At 43.6% G+C, this 21,414-nt stretch overlaps 1 protein-coding gene across 1 annotated transcript in view; it reads left to right on the top strand.

Annotated features, from left to right (window-relative positions):
• drosha (drosha ribonuclease III) overlaps positions 1–21,414 on the top strand; it is an 80,672-nt gene that overhangs the window by 16,532 nt on the left and 42,726 nt on the right. Inside the window, 7 exon segments of the mRNA XM_051066715.1 lie at positions 1,539–1,638; positions 5,685–5,792; positions 9,495–9,602; positions 16,631–16,769; positions 16,880–16,940; positions 17,414–17,473; positions 19,731–19,830. Coding sequence (XP_050922672.1) covers positions 1,539–1,638; positions 5,685–5,792; positions 9,495–9,602; positions 16,631–16,769; positions 16,880–16,940; positions 17,414–17,473; positions 19,731–19,830 — 676 coding nt within the window.

Raw genomic sequence — 21,414 nt, 5'->3', positions numbered from 1 at the left:
TTGAATTAATCATACTCTTAGCATCTTGTCATTTTCAACTATGCTCTGGTGCTGTCAGATCATAGATTAAATAATTATAGATGATATGTTCTATAGTATATTTAAAACACGATGGTATTAATGAGAAGATTTATGTAGGGATCTCTTCAGGGTTTAAGTCAGACTAGTGAAAAACAGCAGTGTTTTATGGTGACTGTTGATAGAACCACAGAGAAAAAGCTCATTCAACTTCAAAATAAGTTTTAAAATCCGTCACTTCCTCCCTCGTCGCCGCTGTATCCGAACATTTAGGTAACAGAGACCTAAGTTTGAATGTCACAAAGCCATTACTGCAGCAGACAGATGAAGCCAGCAACGTTACAGATGCCTTGTCTGGAAAGGGCTAGAGATAGGAAACAGGAGAGAGAGAAGGTGGGGGAGGAGGGGTGAGGAGAACGGAAGAGGCAGCATATGCTAATGAAAGCATGTGCAGGGAGTGGCGAGAACCGCGGCAGAGCTACCCCGAGAGCACACAGCGGATCTGTGGAAAGGTCATTGGAGCGGATTGGGGACGAGGGGGCCTCCCAGGCTGGATAGACTTTCTCTCACTCTCCCTCTCGCTCTCTGTCTCGCTTTCTCTTTCTTCCTCTCTCTGTCTCTCGCCCGCTCGGGCTGCTTCAGTGCGGAGGTGGTGGTGAGCTGATAATCGGGGCGGTAAAGCCGTCTCATTCCCTCGTCTCAGTCTCTAATGAAGTCCCCACTATTAAAGCTCTATAATTCTTCTATTCCACAGTACACCCCCACCTCCCTCCCTTCCTCTTCCTTCCTTCCTCTCTCATCTCTCCCTCTCCTTCACTCTCTTTATGCTGCTCTCCCTTTCTCTCCATCAATGCACCATCCTATCCCCCAAACCCCACCACCTTACCCCTCCATCCCACCAATCATAATTGAATAACTCTGGGTAAATGAGGAGAAAGTCTCCTGAATGGGAGCAGAACGGTCACACTCGGCCCTCAGTGCATCAATCAGGAGGTCTGATTGAAAAGAGAGAGAGAGGAGGAGAGGGGGAGAGATGGGTTGAGGGGGAAAAAGGGGAGGTGGTTAGTATGGTGGCTACATGTCACCTTGCCGATAACTCCCTTGCCTCTTTTCAGATGCAAATGAGAGGAAAGACAATGAGGTTTCATAGAAAATGAGAGCGAGGAGGTTGTGAGATTGCTCCTGAGCCATGTGTCAGGGCTGCTCAGATGTTTCATGACTTACAGGTTTTTTTTTTTTTTAAGAGAAAAGAAAATAAGGTGAACTGCAAATCATCAGTCAGTGTGTGCGTGAACCTCTGCCCACAGTTCAAACAGTAGACATCTGAAACACAGAGAATCTTCTGTGTCCACTGCCCTCACACACAAGCAGCTAATGCAATAACGGCCGCAGGCAACTGTTAAATTATGTTTAATATCAGCCAAGCTGCAGATGAAATATTGATGTGTTGTTGCAAAGCAGGAGAGTGAGGGGGAGATAGACTCCTGTCAGCCTGACACCACCTTATTTACTGCTCGCAGGTATCAGAAACTGTGGAAGAGCTACGTGAAACTACGCCACCTGCTGGCCAACAGCCCCAAGGTCAAGCAGATCGACAAGCAGAAGCTGACGCAGAGAGAGGTGGGTTGAAAGAAAACAAACATGCTTTGATGTTTTTTGTTTCCTTTGACACACACTATACTTGAACATCGCCAGGTGGCCTGCATATTGTTTTATAGTGAATTTAGTGCCATGTGCATCAATTCAAATCTTACGGATGTTCATTTCCTGCAGATATGAAAGGTTATGCTGAAACACTGAGAGAGCACTTGCTCACTCTGCAGAAATGAGAGATTCACAGCCATTAATTTCAAAAGCAAAACTATTACCATTACTATTATTCCTGCTGTGTGCACTGATTCAAATGCAGCTTATCTGGAACCCGCCGCTGGTAGTCAGAGTTATTGCCTCAAAGTAACAAGGATGCAGTTTCACTAAACAAAAATGAGACAGGCAGGACTGAAAAAGGCAAAACCATTTTCTGGTTCTGATGATTTTTGGAAAAACCATAGTCATATCTTCATGCATTTCATTGCAAAAATATTAATATTCACATCAGTGCCATGTTAGCCAAGTAAGTCATTGTAGTTAAATGTTGTCTGATGTTGCTTCAGATATGTAGCAAATGGTTCAACTGTTAACTCTAGCCTTAGTTTGACTAAACAACTTGTCCAGTCTCTACACGTATGAGCAGTCTTCTTGTCATTTATTCACCCAACATCCACTGAAGAGTCTAGAGGAAACAGAAGAATTTAATTTTGCAGGTTTTTTTGCAAGTGTTTGATATCCTCCTAATCCTTTCCAACACTGTTTCTACATTTCTGGCTTAGATTTGGTTCAGAAATAGGTCTTTAGCTTTCTTTCTTTTTCTCTTTACTTAAGATATAAACACTTGAAAGTACTGCAGCATCTTTCTTAAGCTGATTTATGTTTGAGTCTGTCTTAAGGTGCCCTCACTTTTCCTCTGAAGGTAATCTGAGGCTTCAGCAGTCTAAGATAGACATCTGTGCACCTCGCTATTGTTTTAAGACAACTTGAAAAATGTGAACCTGTCCTTTAATGCATAATTGAGATGAATTTGCAGCTCAGAATAAGATGGCAGTAAATGCTCTCCCGAGTTGAGTGTGAAGGTCAAATCACCACCAGGGACCGAGAATGAAAAAGGTTTAGGTTTAGCAAAGTAATGACCATGTAGCCACAGGGGATTGCAGGGCACAGACACTGTGTGTGGCCTGAAGTAGCTGAGCACAAGTGCTTTGTCCCACCATATCTCTCCTGGAGGGACTGCTACAACTTCTCTACAGAAGTTACAGCTTTTCCTCCCTCTCTCTCTCTGAGGCTTTGAGGGTGCTGCAGATCCTGTCTCTTCCTTTGGTCTGTTTGATACACTCTGAACCAATAATGAGCAAGAACTCAGAGCTCAATTAGCTTGTTTCCCAGGTAGCTCAGGAAAGCTCTCCGGCTAACGGGCCCTGACAATCCTACTGTCAAGCTGTACTGGAGCAATTACTGAACCCAAACACATGCACACTCACACACTGGGTCCATCAGGCTCCACCACAAGCATTAGCCATGTCAGTGTCTCTTCACTGCAGTGGCAGTGTGGCATCGCTACTTATTTAATGCCCGAGGGAACACTGAAGCTTCCTGTGTAAATGGTCTTTCACTGAAAGACTAAACATCTGTTCCTCTGATAGGCATTTGCTACCATTAAGAATCACCCTGTCAGAGGTGTTCACAGCAATGCTGTGCTTCTGCAGCTGGCTCTTTGATACCTCTGCTCATGGTCTCAAATCCACAGAGCTCCTTGGAGACCAGAGGTGTGTTCCTTGGCGAGAACTGGCCTTCACACCAGGATGCACGCCTCTTCACCCATTTTCAGATCTCCTGCTAAGAGCATGGATGGTTATGTGTGTGTGTGTGTGTGTGGGCGGAGATGGTGTGACATTGAGGGACATGCAGTCTGCCTGTGTGTGTTGCCCAGATGGATTTTGTGCAAGTCCCTCAGCCAAAGACTCGACTAGGCCTCAGACATACACACTGATATTGTAAGCAGAAAATACTCAACTCCTCTGATTCTTTTTCTGAAGGTTTTTTTTTTTGGGAATGATTCAACAATTTACAATTTAAAAAAAAAAAAATCCCCTTTGAGTTTTCATTGGTTTTTAGTTAACAGTCTGCACAATATAACCCATAATAACAATGTGAAAGCACATCAGAAGACATTTTTGTGGCTGTATTGAAAATGAAATACAGAAGTATGTTACTTTATTATTTCATATCTCTAATTTGAATAAGTATTCAGCCCCAAGTCAGTACTTTGGCAGTGAATTCAGCTTTGAGTCTTCTCTATCAGCTCGGCATATGTGGATTTGGGGATTTGCTCTGATTCTCCCTTGCAGATTTGGCCAGGCTCGGTCGAGCTGTACGAGGAGCATCTCTGAAAAGCTATCTTCAACTCATTCCACAGATTTTCCTTTGGTTTCGGGTCTGGGCTTCAGCTGTGCCACACAAGAACTTAAGACTGTTTTTCTCAGTCTTTTCCAGTGTCGACTGGGATGTTGTTCATGAGGATCATTGTCCCACTGCAGCATTCATTGGCTCGATCTTGAGGTTTTGGCACTCGAACCCAGCTCCTCACAAGAACTTTCATTTAGTTGGACCTTAAGTTTTTGCAAACAATCTATAGAAGCTTCCTACCAGCAAAGATACAGAGAAAAGAAAAAAATGACATTAAAAAAGATCAACCATCCTATTGACAAAGACTCTTCAGTCTCCATAGAAACAGTTAGATGTTAAAGAAAATGTATGTGCATCTCACCTAAATGAACATTTTGGCCTGAGAGAAAAGGTCAGGGAGGTCAGCGTTATTTGTCCTCTGGAAAATATGAATATGGACACGTGGCTGCAGTTTTGAGAGATCTTATCTTGGACTGCGTACATGTGCTGTAGCTTAAACTGTCCAGCTTTGCATTGTTCAGGCAATGTGATAAGAATAAATCTAAATGAACCTGCGAAAGCAAGGGGAGCACACATGCAACAGACGTACGGTTTCCGTCCGCCAGCATTGAATTTCAGATGGTGTCTTTGTGTTTTGGATCAGGTTGAGGTCAAACACCAAACACTCGTCTCAGCAGAAGGATCTGATGATATAAGTCAAATGTGCTGTGACTTGTCTGTTTGACCAGCAGAAAGTTTACCTCTCTTCCTCCCCTTCCTGTTTAATTATTTACTTTTTGTACTTCTGTCCATTCCCTGACCCTGTAGAAAGCCTTGCATAACAAACTATTTACATATCATTCGCAGTTCTCTGTGATTACTGCTCTCCATATACAGTGGCTGGCTGTCCGTGGAAAGATTTGTTTGTGTGTCTGTGTGTGTGTATGTGTGGTTGCGCATGCATGTGTTGCGCGTGGGCGAGCGTGTTCACTTTGATGCACAGTTCAAAGTAGGATGGCATTATTTATTCATGCCTTTGTTGTTCTTATTTCCTCTGCGAGTCAAAAATTCCTGGCGTTCCATTTTAGGCAGATCACGGCTAACTCAGACGGAGTCGATAGCGTCTCAGTTGAATGAAACACATGCGTGCACACAGACATTTAGGAGAAGCACTCTGTCAATACATCTTCCATCTTGGTTGTTATTTGTAGGGCCCTCTTGTCTCAAACTCAACCGCCCCTACTGAATTTCCAGTTATGTGCTGTAGGGCTGACATGTTGCTGTGTGTGTGTTTGTTCCTGTAATGATTCTTGCTGCTGCTGATGGAGCTACCTCTAGGCTCTTGTGTGGTGGTCTTGATGGGCAGGCAGGTGCCTCGGCTCTTGGTTGCCTCCCTGCACCCTGTACCACCGCCACCACTGCCCGCAGCCATGCTGACCCATTGCAGTGCCTCAATTAGCCGGGGCCAGCAGAGCTGTCACTTCCCCTGCTGCTCCTGTCCACCGCTGTACCGCATGTGTGTCATGCCATGGAGGTTTCAGTTTATTGCATGTGCCAGCCTATCTGTTGGGAGAGCGGGAGTGAAAAGAGGGGAGGGCTGAGGGCGGGGCAGGGTTTTTGAGGATGGGAGCTGTCCCCGTAGGCTGTGCTCCAGCGGATCAATAATTGACTGGTTGGTTGTTTGGCAGGAAGCTCTTCAGAAGATCCGTCAGAAGAATACTATGCGCCGTGAGGTGACAGTGGAACTCAGCAGTCAGGGCTTCTGGAAGACTGGCATCCGCTCCGACGTCTGTCAGGTAACACTCATCAACTGTACACATTCACAAACACTGGCTCATGCATACACAATGCAATACATACTCATGGATCCAACATGTGAAATGAATTCAGATATTTTACACACTCCCACTCTCACTCATTCACATCATATTTGAAAGGAAATGTGCCGTGTACAGTGTCTGAACAGTGTTCTTTTAAAATAAGAAGATTCATGAGATCATTAAAATCAAATTAAAAGCAGAGACACAACAGAGGCAAGAACACAAACAATAATAGCAATTTTAAAAAGAAGCCTAATATACTTTATAATCAGTAGGATTACTAACAATTGCAGTGATACAAATCTTTGTGTAAAAATACATTTTCGAGAGCAGTTTAAATGTGACTGGACAGCCAATGAGGATTCGTCTCATTATCAGGTAATCATTTGTGCCAGAAAAGTCTTTTTCACAAGTTTTATCACAGCCTAAAACTTCACATTCCTCATTAAGGTTGACCAAACCCCCAAAATATTCAACTTACAATGGGATGAAACAAAGAGGAGGAAATCCTTGCATTTAAGGAGCATATTTGTTGATAAAACCAACTTAAAACAGTGAGTTGATTGTCACATAAGCTCAGCACATCAGTCTGTGCTGTGGTACAGCTACTAAGAAAGTGAGGATTTTAGATGATGCTCTGATATCTGTGGGGTCAGAGCAGAGTCTCAGAAATCTAAACAGCAGCCAGACAATGAAGAGCCTTAGACGTTATCAATAAAATATTAAAATCCATTCTGAAAGTGAATGAGAGCTAAACGCTAAATGGATAATTCTCCCTTTGGCCATATTTCCTGCCTGTAATAATGGCGATGTACATGCTAGGTGAAGTGCTGACAGTAAAATGATTGCCCAAATTGTCTATTGTAGACATCATGAACACAGTAACATAAATAGAAATGATGGCCAGAGCAGGAAACATTAGTAATACTCTGCAATTATCCTTTAAATGCACACATGCATGCACACAGCAGTACTTCCACTCAGACAGACACAGACCAGTGCTCTCAGCACAGCCACAGCCAGAAACGTGGCTTCTCATCTTTCCACACATTGCGTCACTTCTCCATTCAAGTGTCAAAATCTGTGTAAGGAAAGTGGACTCCCACAGAGCCTCAGCAGCCATGCCCTTCATTAAGTAATGTCTCAGACCTGACAGTTTATTTATACACAACTTCACCACCGCTCACTATGGCAAGAGCACATGTACCCTTATCTACTTCAAGCACTTGTTAGAAGCCAAATAAACCAGGATGGAGTTCTGTCTCCGCTTGGTTTGTACCGTATGTTCTCTCCATCTCAGGGAAGTGGGACAACATATGCAGCTTACTGTTCCATGCGTGCATACAATTTAGCATGAGTGGCCCTAATGAGACTTGAGCCATAACCCTGAATGTGTTAGTGCCATGCCGTGCCCACTGAAACATACAGAGCTGCATGTGTTCATGGATTTGTGAATGTAAGGAAATTCATTGTAATGTTTTATATTTTAATTCTTTTATTTATTGTCTATTCCAGTATTTTCTGGCCGTTACTCAGAAAATAATTGGCATCAGCGTTGCACATCTTTTTCTCTGAACACATGCTCCTATCCCTGTGTGCGGTGAGGATAGCCTACAGCCGATACTCGCGCTCACACTCGGGGAGAGGAATGACAGAAAGTTCTAGCCTGGGAAAACCAGACCTCTCTTACAGCAAGGTCTAGCAAAGAAGGATCCAATCCATAATTGCTGCCCAATTATATTTGCTTCAAGCTGTACTGCTACGACTAATTGGTTCATGAATAATTTCACTTCGAACTGCAGCGGTACACTCTGCACAACATGTGACACAGACGAGAGATAACGGCAAGACTGACCTATAGTTTCTTGATTCTAAAAGCGGACGCTCGATTTGGAACTAAATCAGCCCTCCCCTCGTTGCTGACATCGCTCGTCTACGCCAAGGTTATTTAACTTGAAAGGCTCTGTCAAGGACCAGGCCACACATTGGAGGCAGGGATTTATTTATTCATCAGTGCTTTTTAATTTTATGTTGCTCTGTTAATTCTTTGATTCACTGCTGCTTTGTCTTTTTTACATCCCTGATCACATCCAAGTGAAGGACTCTAACGGGAAGGTGGCGTGTTTCCTCTTATATCACAGAGAAAATAAGTGTGGATGGGTCTTTATTCACTGCAAGAATGTGATGTATTCATTCATTTGTCATCAATTACTAGATAAATGAATCCAGCTATTATATATCACATAACCAGAGCATGGAGGAATGCAGGGTAGGTAGGATTAAATCTCCTCTGCAAATTTGAATTGCTTTAATACTTGGCATTGCTGAATATGCGTTGCCTCATAAAATCTCTTAAAATAAGTTGGAGTCGAGCACTGTAAGCGTTCAGCCTTGCAATGACATTTCTAAGATATAGTGCACATCAGACTAAATGAGCCTTTAAACAAAAAGATGTTCAGTTCATTTTATCATTTATTACATAAGAAAAAAAAGGAAGTGATTAAATCCTGAAAAAACAAGTTAGGATAACCATTTTATCGCATTCCAGTTAATAAAAAGATGATATAGTGAATCGAGGTGCAATTTAAAATTCATGCTTGTAATATTTCAGTCAGGGGAAAAGAAAATCCAGGCCACTGGTCCGGTTGGACAGTGTCCAAACTGCCCAAACGTCATCCGTGACAGTAAATTAGAAATTCCCCACCTTTTAATTACTGGAGTATCAACTCTAACAAGCCCCTGCACAGCCTTCCTACACTCACACATATTCTCAGTCACTCAGGCAGTCATCAGAACAGGTCAGGAGCTGTAGACACGACCAGGGCCTGGCTTTGTTAATTGGCTGCTTAACAAGGCCTGGGGAGTGTGTCCATAACGGCCCCTGTGATGGCCCCAGGGCTACGCGGCAGCACTGCTTGTAGCCGCCAGGCCTTGGGCTCACCCTCCCCAGTAGCACTAATTAAAACATGCATGGCTCCCTCCTCTCTCATGTGGTGGCACGGGGTTAATGTGTGTACACCAGCCTTTGCTACACTTTCTCAGCCACTCTGACTGGCCGACTTGATAAGCCACCACTAATGATTCTGTAGATTGGCTCTCTGACTCTTGGACTAATTTGCTTGACCACTAGCTGTTTTCTCTCATGCTTTTATTCTCACTTTCCATGTCACATTTCCCTCGCTGACAATGAACGCTCACTCCACTCACAACTCCTCCTCCTCCTCCTCCTCCCCTTCTCTTTCACTTTGTTGCGCTCAAACTTTTTCTTTTAATATGATATGTGAGGGTCACAGAGGGCTGTCAGTGTTTGTCCGAATGTCAGTGTGTCAACACGTCGAAATGGGCTTTGATTTGACTGTCCTGTCCAAATGTGGATTTCCCTCCTCTCTGTCAAACCCTCTCACAGTGCAGCGATTGGGTTTTTGATTATTTCATCTCTCTGTTGCAGAGCACCACTTAATAAATAATGACTGGCTGATTGATTTCTCCCTCCCTGTTCCCTCTATCAACCCTCTCCCTTTCTCTCTCACAATCTCTTCATCACACTTTCCCTCAAAAACACGCTCCACTTCACTTTTCTTTCATATAAGACATGATCCTGATTCTGTATTTCTTCTTGTCTCTTTTCCCTCCTCTTCCATCTCGCCCCTTTTTGACAATTCTGTCTGTCTTCCACAGCACGCCATGATGCTGCCCGTTCTCACACATCATATCCGGTACCACCAGTGTCTGATGCACCTGGATGAGCTCATTGGCTACGTCTTCAAGGAGCGCTGCCTCCTTCAGGTAAGGCACAGTCATGACAACTTCTTACTTAAAAAGCATCGAGAGTCTATGCCCCAACCCAAGCTGCATTATTTAAAGGCTGCCATAGCTGATAACTAACAGGGTAGATACCAGTAGGCAAATCCCTGTGGGTCTTTTAGGCAGGGCACAGTCTACAGCTGGTTAGGTAGCCAGATATAAACCAAAAAAAAAGAAAAAGTAAACATTTTGTGCAGGGGCTTCTTGAGCACAGAGATCCAGGGAGGCAGCGTTTGCCTCATTACTGTGCCCAGTCCACCTCTGCAGGGATAGTTGAGGTGGAAACAGGGGCTCAGAAGTCAGCTAAGGTAACCCACACACCGACCTGAGTCATATCTCTGCAGCGAGCAGCCCGGGTCTACTGTGAGTTGCAGTGACAGTAGGCAGGACAACAACAGCCTCCTCCGTAATGCCAGCTCTCCCTTGTCAGGTCTGCAGCCTCAAGCTGTGTGCTCTTGGAGTAAGCCCCACGGCTGCCTCCAGCAATATTGAAGAGCTGTCATAACCTGATACATTAGAAATCAATGTGTTGTAGCCTATACATAGTTAAAAAGGGAATGGATGCATTAAGATTCGCTCAAGGCTCTGTGCGAGTGTGTCTGTGTGCTCGACTGCTCAGTGCTCCGGGTGTGTTTATGTGCGAGGATTTGCACATATTGATCAATGATTGGCCTTTTTGTCGTTTGTATAGTGACGACCTGTCATTATGAGCGCTAAAAAGGAAACACTGACCCGCTGCCAGCGGCCGACAAGCTGTGGCCCTTTCATTGAGGAGACACCCATTTGAGCTTGACATCTCAGTCTCTCGGGGAGAAGTTAATGGATTTATCCCTCCCTCCCTCTCATTCAGTTCCTTCATCTTCCCAAAAAAAAAAAGAAAAAACAGACAAACAAACAAAAGAAAAACAATCAGTTTGATCACGACAGCTCACACACAAGCCTCTGCAGTGTGTACTGCCTGTCTGTCTGCATTGCAATTCTATTCACTGAGGTGCTAATACTATGACATTGCTCTTTATGTGTGTGTGAGTGTGTGTGTGTTTGTGTGTGTGGACAAAGCCAGGGCTGTCAGCAGTTCACCACCACTGGGACTGAAATGGCCAAAGTAGGGGAGCCATCAATGCCGGCGCTTATAGCACCTTCCTCATCTACTGCACACACACATCAGTGGCTAATGTCCCACAGTACACACACTTTCTGCCCAGATAGGTTTGGACAGAACGGCTACAGGAGTGCAATGGTGCCTGTTCAAACAGCCTTCTCCGAGTCAGAACTCATTTCAGATCCGCCATCACTTCCCATTTGCCTCCACTCTGATGGGATGATCACATTTAATGAGTTGAATGTTTTCCAGTGGCAGTCTATTCATTTCTAACATGAGAGAATCTGGTACCACTCTTTGATTGCATTACAATGAATTGCACTTTGATACAAGCTTTGTGTGCTTTGAATTCATTTGTCTCTAGTTGTATATAATGTAGGGGTGAATATCGACTTTTTTTTTTTTTTTTTGCCTTTTTAAAGGAATACTCCACAGAAAATGTCTGTTTCAGATGACGAAACCTTGAAAGGTGGTTCAGAAGAGTCACTCTGCCAATAAATCACTAAACATGCTCCCCTCCAGAAGCACTTTAGAGCTGGTGGTAGTTGATATATTTAGTTAGTGAGGAGTAATGGGTGTGTTTGATCATACTGAACATATGGAGCAGTGACTTGTGTGTTAGTGAGGCTCCCAATCACCACTGGAACCCTTTATAACTCCAAAATGGACGTCCTCGGCGAACAGCAAACTACAGGTGGCTGTGGCTCAGGAGGTGGAAGGGTCGGTGGTGGCTCGCTGCCATTGTTGTGAGAGTGTATTTTTGAGCGAATGGGTGAATAAGAAGCAAGTGTTTTGGGATAAAAGTGCAGCCATTTATGACTCCACAGAGCCCCCTCTCAGGCCTACAGAGGGTGAGTTTTTGATTCTCAAAAGACAGAATTTAAGAATAAAATGGAGTTTTTCGTGAAAGAGTGACCTTGCAGCTCTAGAGGTTAGAGCTGCTGAGGCTCCCTCCTGGAGGCTGGCCTGGGTAGGGGAGGTTACAGGCAACCTCTGTGGTGCTGAAGAAGTGGCATGGGGCTGCTGCTGTGTAGGCCTCCTGTTCTTCTTTGATGGGGAAGAACCATGAGCTGGTGTGGGCGGTAGAGTATTGCAGTAAAGCTCATCTTTGCGTGCAGCACCAGCTCTGGGGACAGTCTCATGAACAGGGGTTTTGTGGCTCCCCTTTGAGGACTTGCCCAGGATGATTGACACTGGCCAAGTGTAGGAATACTAAGGAGCACCGGGCTGAGCGCGGCCATGCTGCAGTTTTCCCTGGGGAGTAAGATGATCGCCTCTGTGCGACTGCGTGTTGCTGATAGGAAGGCTCTGACAGCATAATATATACTAGTGTTAAGTTTTAGAAGTGTTTTGACATTAACATTTTGAACACACACAGTCCGAGTGAAATCTAAGTGTGCTAACACTCAAAGAAGTCTTTTTAGGGAGGACTTGGGTGGTCATTCTTGGGTTTTTGACAGTTAAATCGCTATTTCAGAATGGGAATTTTTGTTCTCTCTATGAACAGTAATGAGCTGTAGTCCCATTAAAGGAAAAATAATTTATTTCTCTTTTTTCATATTTTCCTTAGAAGAGATGAAAGCAGCTGATCATCTGGGAGTTGGGTGGGTCTGTACAGAATCAATGCTTGTTTCCAGCTCATTCTCTGTAATGTTTTAATGAAAGCATGTCTGTGAATCAAAATTGCAAGGGGAACATATGTCGTAAATATATAATCATCATACTGTACTCTGTCAGTAAAGCCATGAGAGCATCATTTGATTCTCTGTGCAGCAACACACCTGTTATTGCAGTGCTGAATAGCAATATGATCCTGGCATGAGACAACTGACAAAAACCCAGCCTGAGAGCTGGGAGCCTGTGCACTCGGCACTTCCCCCCGCCCGGCACCAGTGGAGCAACGGCCCTTTGAAGCTCCTCTTCTGAGAGCTTCCCTGTTAAACATTTAACATTTAAAACTTCGGGGGTGGGGGGTGGGTTTAGAGAGACATGTGTTCATGGTCGCCGCATCCTCTCTGCATCCCCGCATCCACCAGACCCTCGTAATCCTTCCCACCCCCTATTGTTTCATCCCCATTCCTCACTTTTGCCCCATGCTGGCAGAACGAGAGGCATCACAGAGGATTTCAATAATTTAACTGTACAAGTCCTCGGCCCCGGCTCTGATATTGCATGCTTTTGTTTATCTGCCCCTATGAATGCGGCTGTGACTCTGTACACAGAGTACCAGGGTATTTCATTTGTTTTCTTATTCATGACAGTGCGTGCCCGGCCATGTGATCGAGGTGTCCATCTTTTTCAAGCAGGGCTGGTCTGAATACTGCTTCACAGGAGATTATCTTGTATTTCTGAGTGAATATTCGTGTATTCCTCATGAAACATTGCAAGCCATGTTCACGTTAGTCTTTAATATATGGCCCACATCGATCGTACAGGTCGCACAGTTGTGACACACGTCAACTAAATCAATGAAAATGACTCAATTAAAATAATTGATGGTGGCATGAACTCATCAGTAAACAGTTAGGACTGGAACCCAACACAAAACCTGAGGTCGCAGCTCTAGCTGGATTTATACTTGTTGCGAGGGGTTGACAGCAGTCCTGGCATAGGTTTTGATTAATAGTTCGGCGTCAGATTTCACCAGCAAATGGATGTAATAAATGCGATCAGGCTGTATGATTATACTTCCCACAATACCCATGTTTATGCTCTTTGAGTCACCGTGATAAATAGCGGTAAACTTCTTGCGGTTTCCACGTGTTATCTCCAATAATCTCGACGAGTAGTTGCATTTTTGTGGAGTTGCACATCAGCTGTAGCTACTACTGCCACCCACACTAATCCCTTAGCACACAACTGTAAACCCCTCTGTAGTCGTGGCTGTATCAGCATATCTAACTAGTGAACCAATTCCAAATGCTAAACCTGCAGTAACTGACTCGTTAGCTGCTGAATGTTCGCCAGCTAGTCTCTGACTGTGTCCGACAGTGGCATTTTAGAGCTTTTTCGACAGTGACCCTGTGAGAGCAGTGAGAGTGGACAGTTAAAACAGCGAGCCAGAACAATAAAGCTCCGTAAATCCAAATGGAGCTGCAGATTCAGATGATAATTATCTCTAGGTCTGTCACTAGATACATTTATAAAAATATTGATTACAGTCACCTTAAGAAAACTAATAATGTTAGAGCTCTCTTTGAAGATACCAAACCATCTTTAAACCTCACTCAGAAAGAAAACTATAAACCAGCCGTAATGCCAAGCAAGCAAACACCTGCAGCTATGAAACAAAACTAGATATGTCTTATAGCAACTCGCAGCTTGTTGGAAGTCACTGGTGTGATTGTGTAGATCAGTAAGTTAGAGGTGATGTAGATACAGACAATCTGGTTAAAATATTTAAGCGGTTCCAGTCCATGCACTCTGTTTTTTTAACCCCTGAATCCTGATTTACCTGTGTAATATATTAAATGCTGCAGCACTCAGGAATGGCATTGTTTGGTTCTGTTCGCCCCCTCAGTTTCCCTCCATACGGGTGCAAGAGGCACACTCTTTCCAGTCAAGCCTGTCGCTCTCCACTGAGCGATGATGTTTATTCCTGTTTAGCCAAAGGCAGTTGAGCAGCAGCTGAGGCAGTGATCACTAAATCCAAATCCCTACGATACTTTACGCAGTCATTATGTTGACAGGAACAGTTGCAGACGTCAATCCTTTCCACAGATTCAGCTTAAAAGCCAATGCTGTTGTTGGATGTTCTCCTTAACTGTGAAGGACCTGCAGTGTTTACAGAATAACTGATGTATTTTGCTTGATATGTTTCCGTCAGAGTACCAAACTCTGTAGTTGAGGCTGTGTAGTAGGCAGTCATTGACTTGTGTCTGACATCGCACAATGGGGGAGTTGAAATTGGAAGCAGACGTTGGTTGTTGTTGTTGTTTGTATTTATATTTTTATCAAACTGTCAACACGGTGCTGAGAATTGCTAGATTTCTGCTCGTGTCATGTCAAATAACTAGTTCTTTTCTCCTTCAAAAAAAAAAAAAAAAAAATGCTGTTCCTCTTAACCACAGGGAGAAAAAAAAATACAACGGCTGTTGAATTTGTCATCGTGTCTGTGTTCAAGGCTACAAAGCTGAGGGCCTCTTGAGCAACTATAAATATTGAAACCTCTCTGTTAACGTTTTACATATATATCTCATTGGAGCTTGAAATTGATTTGAAGTTGGCTGAAAGGAGACAAGCATTTTGAAAAGCAAGCCCAGGGGGGGAGAGTAGTTGGATTTTTTTTCTTTTTTTTTTTTCAGCTGAGATTAACATTCTCATAATGTAAGATTGATAAAGGCTTGACATATCCTACTGAGTCCTATCTTTTTCCTTTTTCTTCCCTCAGCGAGTTTGAGTTCAGGCGCGGCAAGTCTTTCTAGGCACAGCAGTTTTTGTGCTCTTTTCAAACAAAGCTGAACGTCGGCTAATAGGTTCGCTTCAGGGTTATTTTACCTTAAATTCCCACTTTTGGCTCTCTTTACAGGTTTGAAAGTTTGAGTCATTAATTTTCATACAAACAACTTTCACCGTGACGAAGAGGCAAGAGGGACGCTCTCTCCCTGTCTTTGTGGCTCACCTAAGTACACCTCCCTCTCCTCTTCCTCGGAGCAATCGCTGATCCAACATTATTAGATTGATTCTCTTTGAGCAGTATTACTGTTTGTAATTAGTCATTAGCCAGAACAGGAAATGGAAAGGATCAGTCTCAGTGGGGTTTTGGCTATGTTGCTGATGTCTTAATGCTGTCTTTTGTTGCTCAGTGTGTGCACCATTGGCCCTTTGTGACCAGTAACTAAGTCCCAGTAGCCCCGGGACCTAAACTCAGGAGCTATATCTAAAAGCCTGTAAAAGTGTAAAAGTTTGTATCTGAGGAACCATGAAGGTGAGGTCAATTAGACTGATAATCGAAATGAAGACAACAACAGTCTACTTGCATGTTATTTGTAATATGCTGTGTTATGACTCTGCAGATAGTAAACAAGTACTTCTTTATTTTTGAGTAAATGATATGAAGTTTGAAAACAGCCCACATATCCTACCTCTAGGCTGATATTTTGGAAATGATGTGTTATTCATTTGCACTTCCTAAGCTTCATCACTTTGGTGGAAAATAATGATCAGGTGATGCTTGAAGAGAGAACTGGTTTGTGCGACATGTTGTCAAACAACACCGGAGATACATTCGTAGTGTTTCACTTCACATGAAAGGTGACAAAATTGTTTGAGTCAATAATTAAAAAGGAGAGAAAAGTTAAATCCCCAGTTACTTTCTCACCTCCACTGAGCAGGCCAATCATGGTGTGAATGTTGGATTCAGAAAGTTACTGAGTTCAGAGATACGTGAGGTGGATGTGGGTTTTTTTTTTACTGTATTTGCGTTTTGCAGAATCTACCGTTTTGTCACCTGTGTTTCAGAATCCAAAATGCTTTCACGTGGTACTTCTCAGATGGTTTTTGTGTCAGCACAGTTCACTGGTTCCTTCCATTTTGCCAAACAAAGACAAAGACAATGGCCTGGAAAACACCCCCTGGTGGTGCACTTTTCAAACCTTCTGAGTTTTGAATTCCAGCAGGTCATAACACATGACATCTTTTTCCTATGTTAGAGTGATTTCTGCTGCTTCAACCTGCTCTCATTCATCCAGTCTTTATGTTTTTTGTTTGAGCAGTTAGCAAGTCTCTGTGCTCCATCTCCTGGGCCGTCAGAGAGTAGCCCCAGTAGTTGGGTTAATTTACACTTTATTTTCCTCTGGCTTAAACACAGCTGAAGTTTCTGAGTCTCTAGAAAGGTTCCTTAAGGTCCTGGAGTTGAAAAGTGTGAAATTACTCCTGTTTGCTGACCCCCTTCTTTCCTCTCCTCCAGCTGGCCATGACTCACCCCAGCCACCACCTCAACTTCGGCATGAATCCTGATCATGCCCGCAACTCGCTTTCCAACTGCGGCATCCGCCAGCCCAAATACGGGGACAGGAAGGTCCACCACATGTACATGAGGAAGAAGGGTGTGTGATTTTCTCTCCCTGCCTTTTTATTTTCCTTCTCGTCAAATGACCACTCTGTCTGTAATGGTCTCTAACCTGTCCACCCTGTGGATTTTTATTTTTTTTCCCAGGAATCAACACATTGATTAACATCATGTCACGTCTGGGGCAGGATGACCCCTCCCCCTCCAGGTAGGCTGCCTGTGGGCACATATCTGTTCATGCTATCACTGACCACAGGAGCAATCAAAGGGACGATTCTTGTGATTAATATACCCGGCAGGCCTGCTGACAAGAAAATTAACTTTAACTGTGAAAGGAAGGGATATCTCAGGGGAAATGAAATGAGCTAATTTTAAGGGCAACGACTACTTATTATTGAATGTGAGCTGCTGTTATTCTCAGAGCGCTGATGAGGTGAGCAGCTGAGTGCGTGTGCATGTGTGTGAGCGTGTGCGCACTACCGGTCAAAAGTTTTTCAACACCAACATTTTTCCAGTTGTTGCTGAAATTTACATAGTGTAATGTCTCAGTTATGAAATTAAAGTATAGAACATGTAGTAATCCTACATTTAGGATTTTGGATTTCCTGTTTGTGTGTTTGCCTAAAGTCTGTCGCTCTTCCGACCTTCCCACCTCTCCTCCCGTCTCCTCCCCACCCCTAGGATCAATCACAACGAGAGACTGGAGTTCCTGGGCGATGCTGTTGTCGAGTTCCTCACCAGGTGAGAAAGTGCTCCCACATCTTTGATAGACGCAACGGTTAATTGAAGCCGACTTCAACACTATCAGCCTTTCTTACCCCCCCCTCACTCTATCCCTTCCCCCCTCTCTCTCTCATTGTCTACATCTATCTGTGTCTGTCACAACCACGCTCCTCTCCATATTTCGGACTCATTCAAGACAGTGATTTACTGGTAATTGGAACTGGGATGTAACCCCCCCCCCCCCCCACACACACACACACCACCACCAGCACCACCTCCTCCTCCTTTTAACGGCCTGAAATTCTCCATGACAACTTGCAATTAGCTGTCTGGAATTGCTGTCTGGAATGCTGACTGTGTTATTGACTCCCAGGTGAGTGCGGACGTTGCTGCCCGGCACTTACCTAAGCACAGTGCTAATTATATGTAGCTATTATTAATCTCATGAACTACTTCGCAAGGTGCAAGGCAGTGTAAGAGCAAGCAGCCCACCAACACTACTGTACCTCTGCCCCCTCCCCTGAGTGGATATTAATACTCAGAAAATAGAAGAAAAGGGCTTTCTCTCCTGCCACAGGGTGTAGAAGTCACTCACGTACATACACTGGTTGCAGAAAGGAAGAACAGAGTTTTATCTGACTTTCATTTGCCCAGCAGCATAACTTCCACTACCAAAATCTAATTCGTAACCCTCGATGCTAACACTTTCACAACAGTGAACATTCAGGAGCAGGATTAAACCTTAATAGGAACCGACAGTGGGGTACACAGGACACTGCTTCTGCTCCTTATGCAGAAAGAACAGTGTTACAAAGGAGGTGGTTAGCCTCTGTTTCCCCTGGATATCTCCGGGCATGTTTTGCCACTTTCCCTCCTTCTTCTCCCCCTCTCTTCCTCTGCCTCCCTTCTTTGATTGTTAGCGTCTGACGAGACATGCTTGGCCTACGCTCTGGCCCTCTGAATTATTTATCAGCCTCTTGTCCAGTTAAATGGGTACAGCAGATCCAGCCAACTGCCTTGTACACCTCCAGTGTGCGCTGCCCTTGGAGGCTATCTGTGCTGGTTTGTCCAGCCAACAGAATATTTTGCACATTTGAATAGCCCCAGCACAGGGAGTGTGTGTTGAACAGAGGGGGGTCACAGAATATTTTTTTAAAGAGGTCAGCAGATGATGTAAAAAAAATAAGTCCACTTGCAATATTTGTGATCCTTCATCTACAAAAGTAAATATTTTATCAGGAGTTTTTAAAGTTCAGGTAAATTTTTAAATAAGTCGTAATTTTTAAAGGTAAAGGCCTCAAAAAGCAAACTAGAAATCGCCTTTGGAATTGTAGTAAGAGCACAGCATGGCAAACACACACAACCTCTATTTTTGGATTTTTGTGCAGTGAAATTTGAGAATCACTGCTGCAGAACATGTAAGGGAGAAACAACATGAATAGTGGAGTGCAGGTGAGTTTCAGAGTTACTGGCTGTTCATGTAATCACCCTTTAATGTACTGCTCGGTCAGTAGTTCACTGCATCATAAAGAACATTTTTAAAAAGCTGTTTTCTTTGTGATTTAAAATGATCCAGAAGGATGATCCCAATCTACTTCTGATGAATAAACTCAGGTACAAACACAGTGTTTTTTGTACCTGGAGAATGCTTTGCGGCCCAGTCAGCCACTTTTTGTGTGACTGACACTTTTGCCAGCGAACCAAGTGTCTCTGGTCTAATTATTTTTCATTACACTAAATGGTTTTTATTAATTCCAAGTGCTTTGTTTCCACACTAAGATCACAGTACCCTGACAAATAGACCTCTCGTGAATTTGGAAAACAGAACGCCACCTGCTTTCCTCTCTTTGCATTGATTAGAAATGACTGAATTAAATGGCCTGTTTTAATTCAAATGAAATCAAATGACACGCTGCGGTTAGGGGGACGCTGGACCGTAATGAAAATGGAACCTGCTCGCCCGGAACCCAGCTGTGGAACCACTGAAGCGTCTGCAGCCATTTTCTGGGTTCCAACACGGACCTGGAAAGGCTGGAAATCTCTGGAAAATTAATTAAGTGGTCTTGAAAAATTGGGTAGATGCAGGATGAAGGAGGATGATACAAATATCTCATTTTTGTTGCCCTGAAGAATAACTGAAGAAGTAGTTTTTCTGATGGTCATATTACCGTTGCTTCTCTGAAAACTCATCTTAATATTCAGACAAGAAGTGAAGCTTCTGGAAAAAGCTTGTTCTTCAGCTGCTCTGATTTGTGATTCATTTCTCTGTCCACAGTGTCCATCTGTACTACCTTTTCCCCAGTTTAGAGGAGGGCGGCCTGGCCACATACAGAACAGCCATCGTGCAGAACCAGCACCTAGCCATGCTAGCTAAGGTAAACACACCTCTCCTACACCTCATAACTAGTCCTCCCTCTGCAGGTCAGGACAGTGAAAGGTCTGAGCGCTGACAGGAGAACGTGTTTGAGAGACGGTGTTATTGTTTTCTGTCTTGCCATTATGACTTAGCGTCTTTTCAAGGGGGCACTGGGGAGAGGAGTAATTTTGTCTTACTGCCATTCCTACCCCCTTTTTTGCCCCCTCAGGTTGGTAATTGGAGTTAAAAGGTTGTTGTTTTGAAGGACTAGACTAGTGCAGCTGGGGTCCCAGTGGGCCCCTAGAGGTCTTCCTGAAACACTCTCCAGTTCCTGTTATCGCTAGGCCCCCTTGCTTCCCTCCTTCTCTCTTGCTGGCAGCGTTGTAGAGCCAAGCTGCACTCACTGGCACGTTTGTAAAGAACACAACAATAATCGTCCCGTGATGTGAAGAAAGCAATTAAAAACTTCAATCTTTCATGTTGCTCCCTGCTGAATACAAAGATGCAGCCGCCTGAATCTGCATTAGTGCTGTGTAGCAGTTTGGCTTGTTTCAATTTGCCGCTCGCGGTAAAGTGAGTGTGATACAGTGTTCGACGTTGCCAAGTTGTTTACCAGGCTCCTCTAAAGCCGTCTGCTCAAGAACACTCGCAATTATCTTTCAAAAAATATCTTCAGTGAGCAACAGCACAATCCACCACTTCACTTGGAAGGCTTAAAAGTCAGAACGGGTTCCCTCTGAGTTGGAGTATTTATGAATTGTGATTTAATTTGTGTGTGCAATCACGGGGGGTGGGATACCACCAACAGTTACTAGCCACAATTAAATAGCACCCTGACTGGTTTTTGTTGGGTATTCATCTGTGGTGCGCTGCCAGTGAAGTCAAGTTGGGCTACTTTTGACTTGGCTCAGAAAAAGCGTTGGAGAAAGTTTGACTGACCCACAGTCACACACACTCTGAAATGCAAACATTATTATAATTATTATCATTAGAGTGAGTGTGTATACTTCTATATGTGACATCCTCTTTTATTCTCAAAGCAGTAACCTCATACAAGCAGCTCCACTGGAAATTCAGTGCGAGAGTAGCCTGGCTGCAGTTCTTGGATCAGTTAGGAGAGAGTTTCTCACTCTGGTTTTTAGTGTTACCAAGTAAGATTTATTTGTACACACACCGGTTATGACATAAACTGTGTCAATGTGACAAGAAAAGTCCCAGAAAACCTTAACACGTTGCACGGGACATTAGAATTACAAAAAAAAGGATTAGAATAAATAGAGCATTTTAATAATCCCATTGGGAAATTACGGTGTTACAATAGTGAAGTCACATGAATCATAAAACAGATGACATAAGGACACTCAAAGAGGTAATGTAGAATTCAGTAAAAAGCTATATATAATAAACAAACTGGAATAGAATTAAAAATAAAGGTTGAATATACTCCACATCATACATTTACTTTGCTGTTAATACACTGCACATTTGTGTGTTTGCATAGATTCATAAAGAGGAGAAGATTTTTATACATGTAATATAAAAACACTGACAGGTAGATGTATGTACTGAGGTGAAATGAGGTGACTTAGTACCACAGAGGTAA

This window comes from Lates calcarifer, linkage group LG24, assembly GCF_001640805.2.
Source record: "Lates calcarifer isolate ASB-BC8 linkage group LG24, TLL_Latcal_v3, whole genome shotgun sequence".
NCBI classification, from domain to species: domain Eukaryota; kingdom Metazoa; phylum Chordata; class Actinopteri; family Centropomidae; genus Lates; species Lates calcarifer.
Note: the sequence above shows the minus strand (reverse complement) of the source record. Positions and strands in the feature narration are given on the sequence as shown.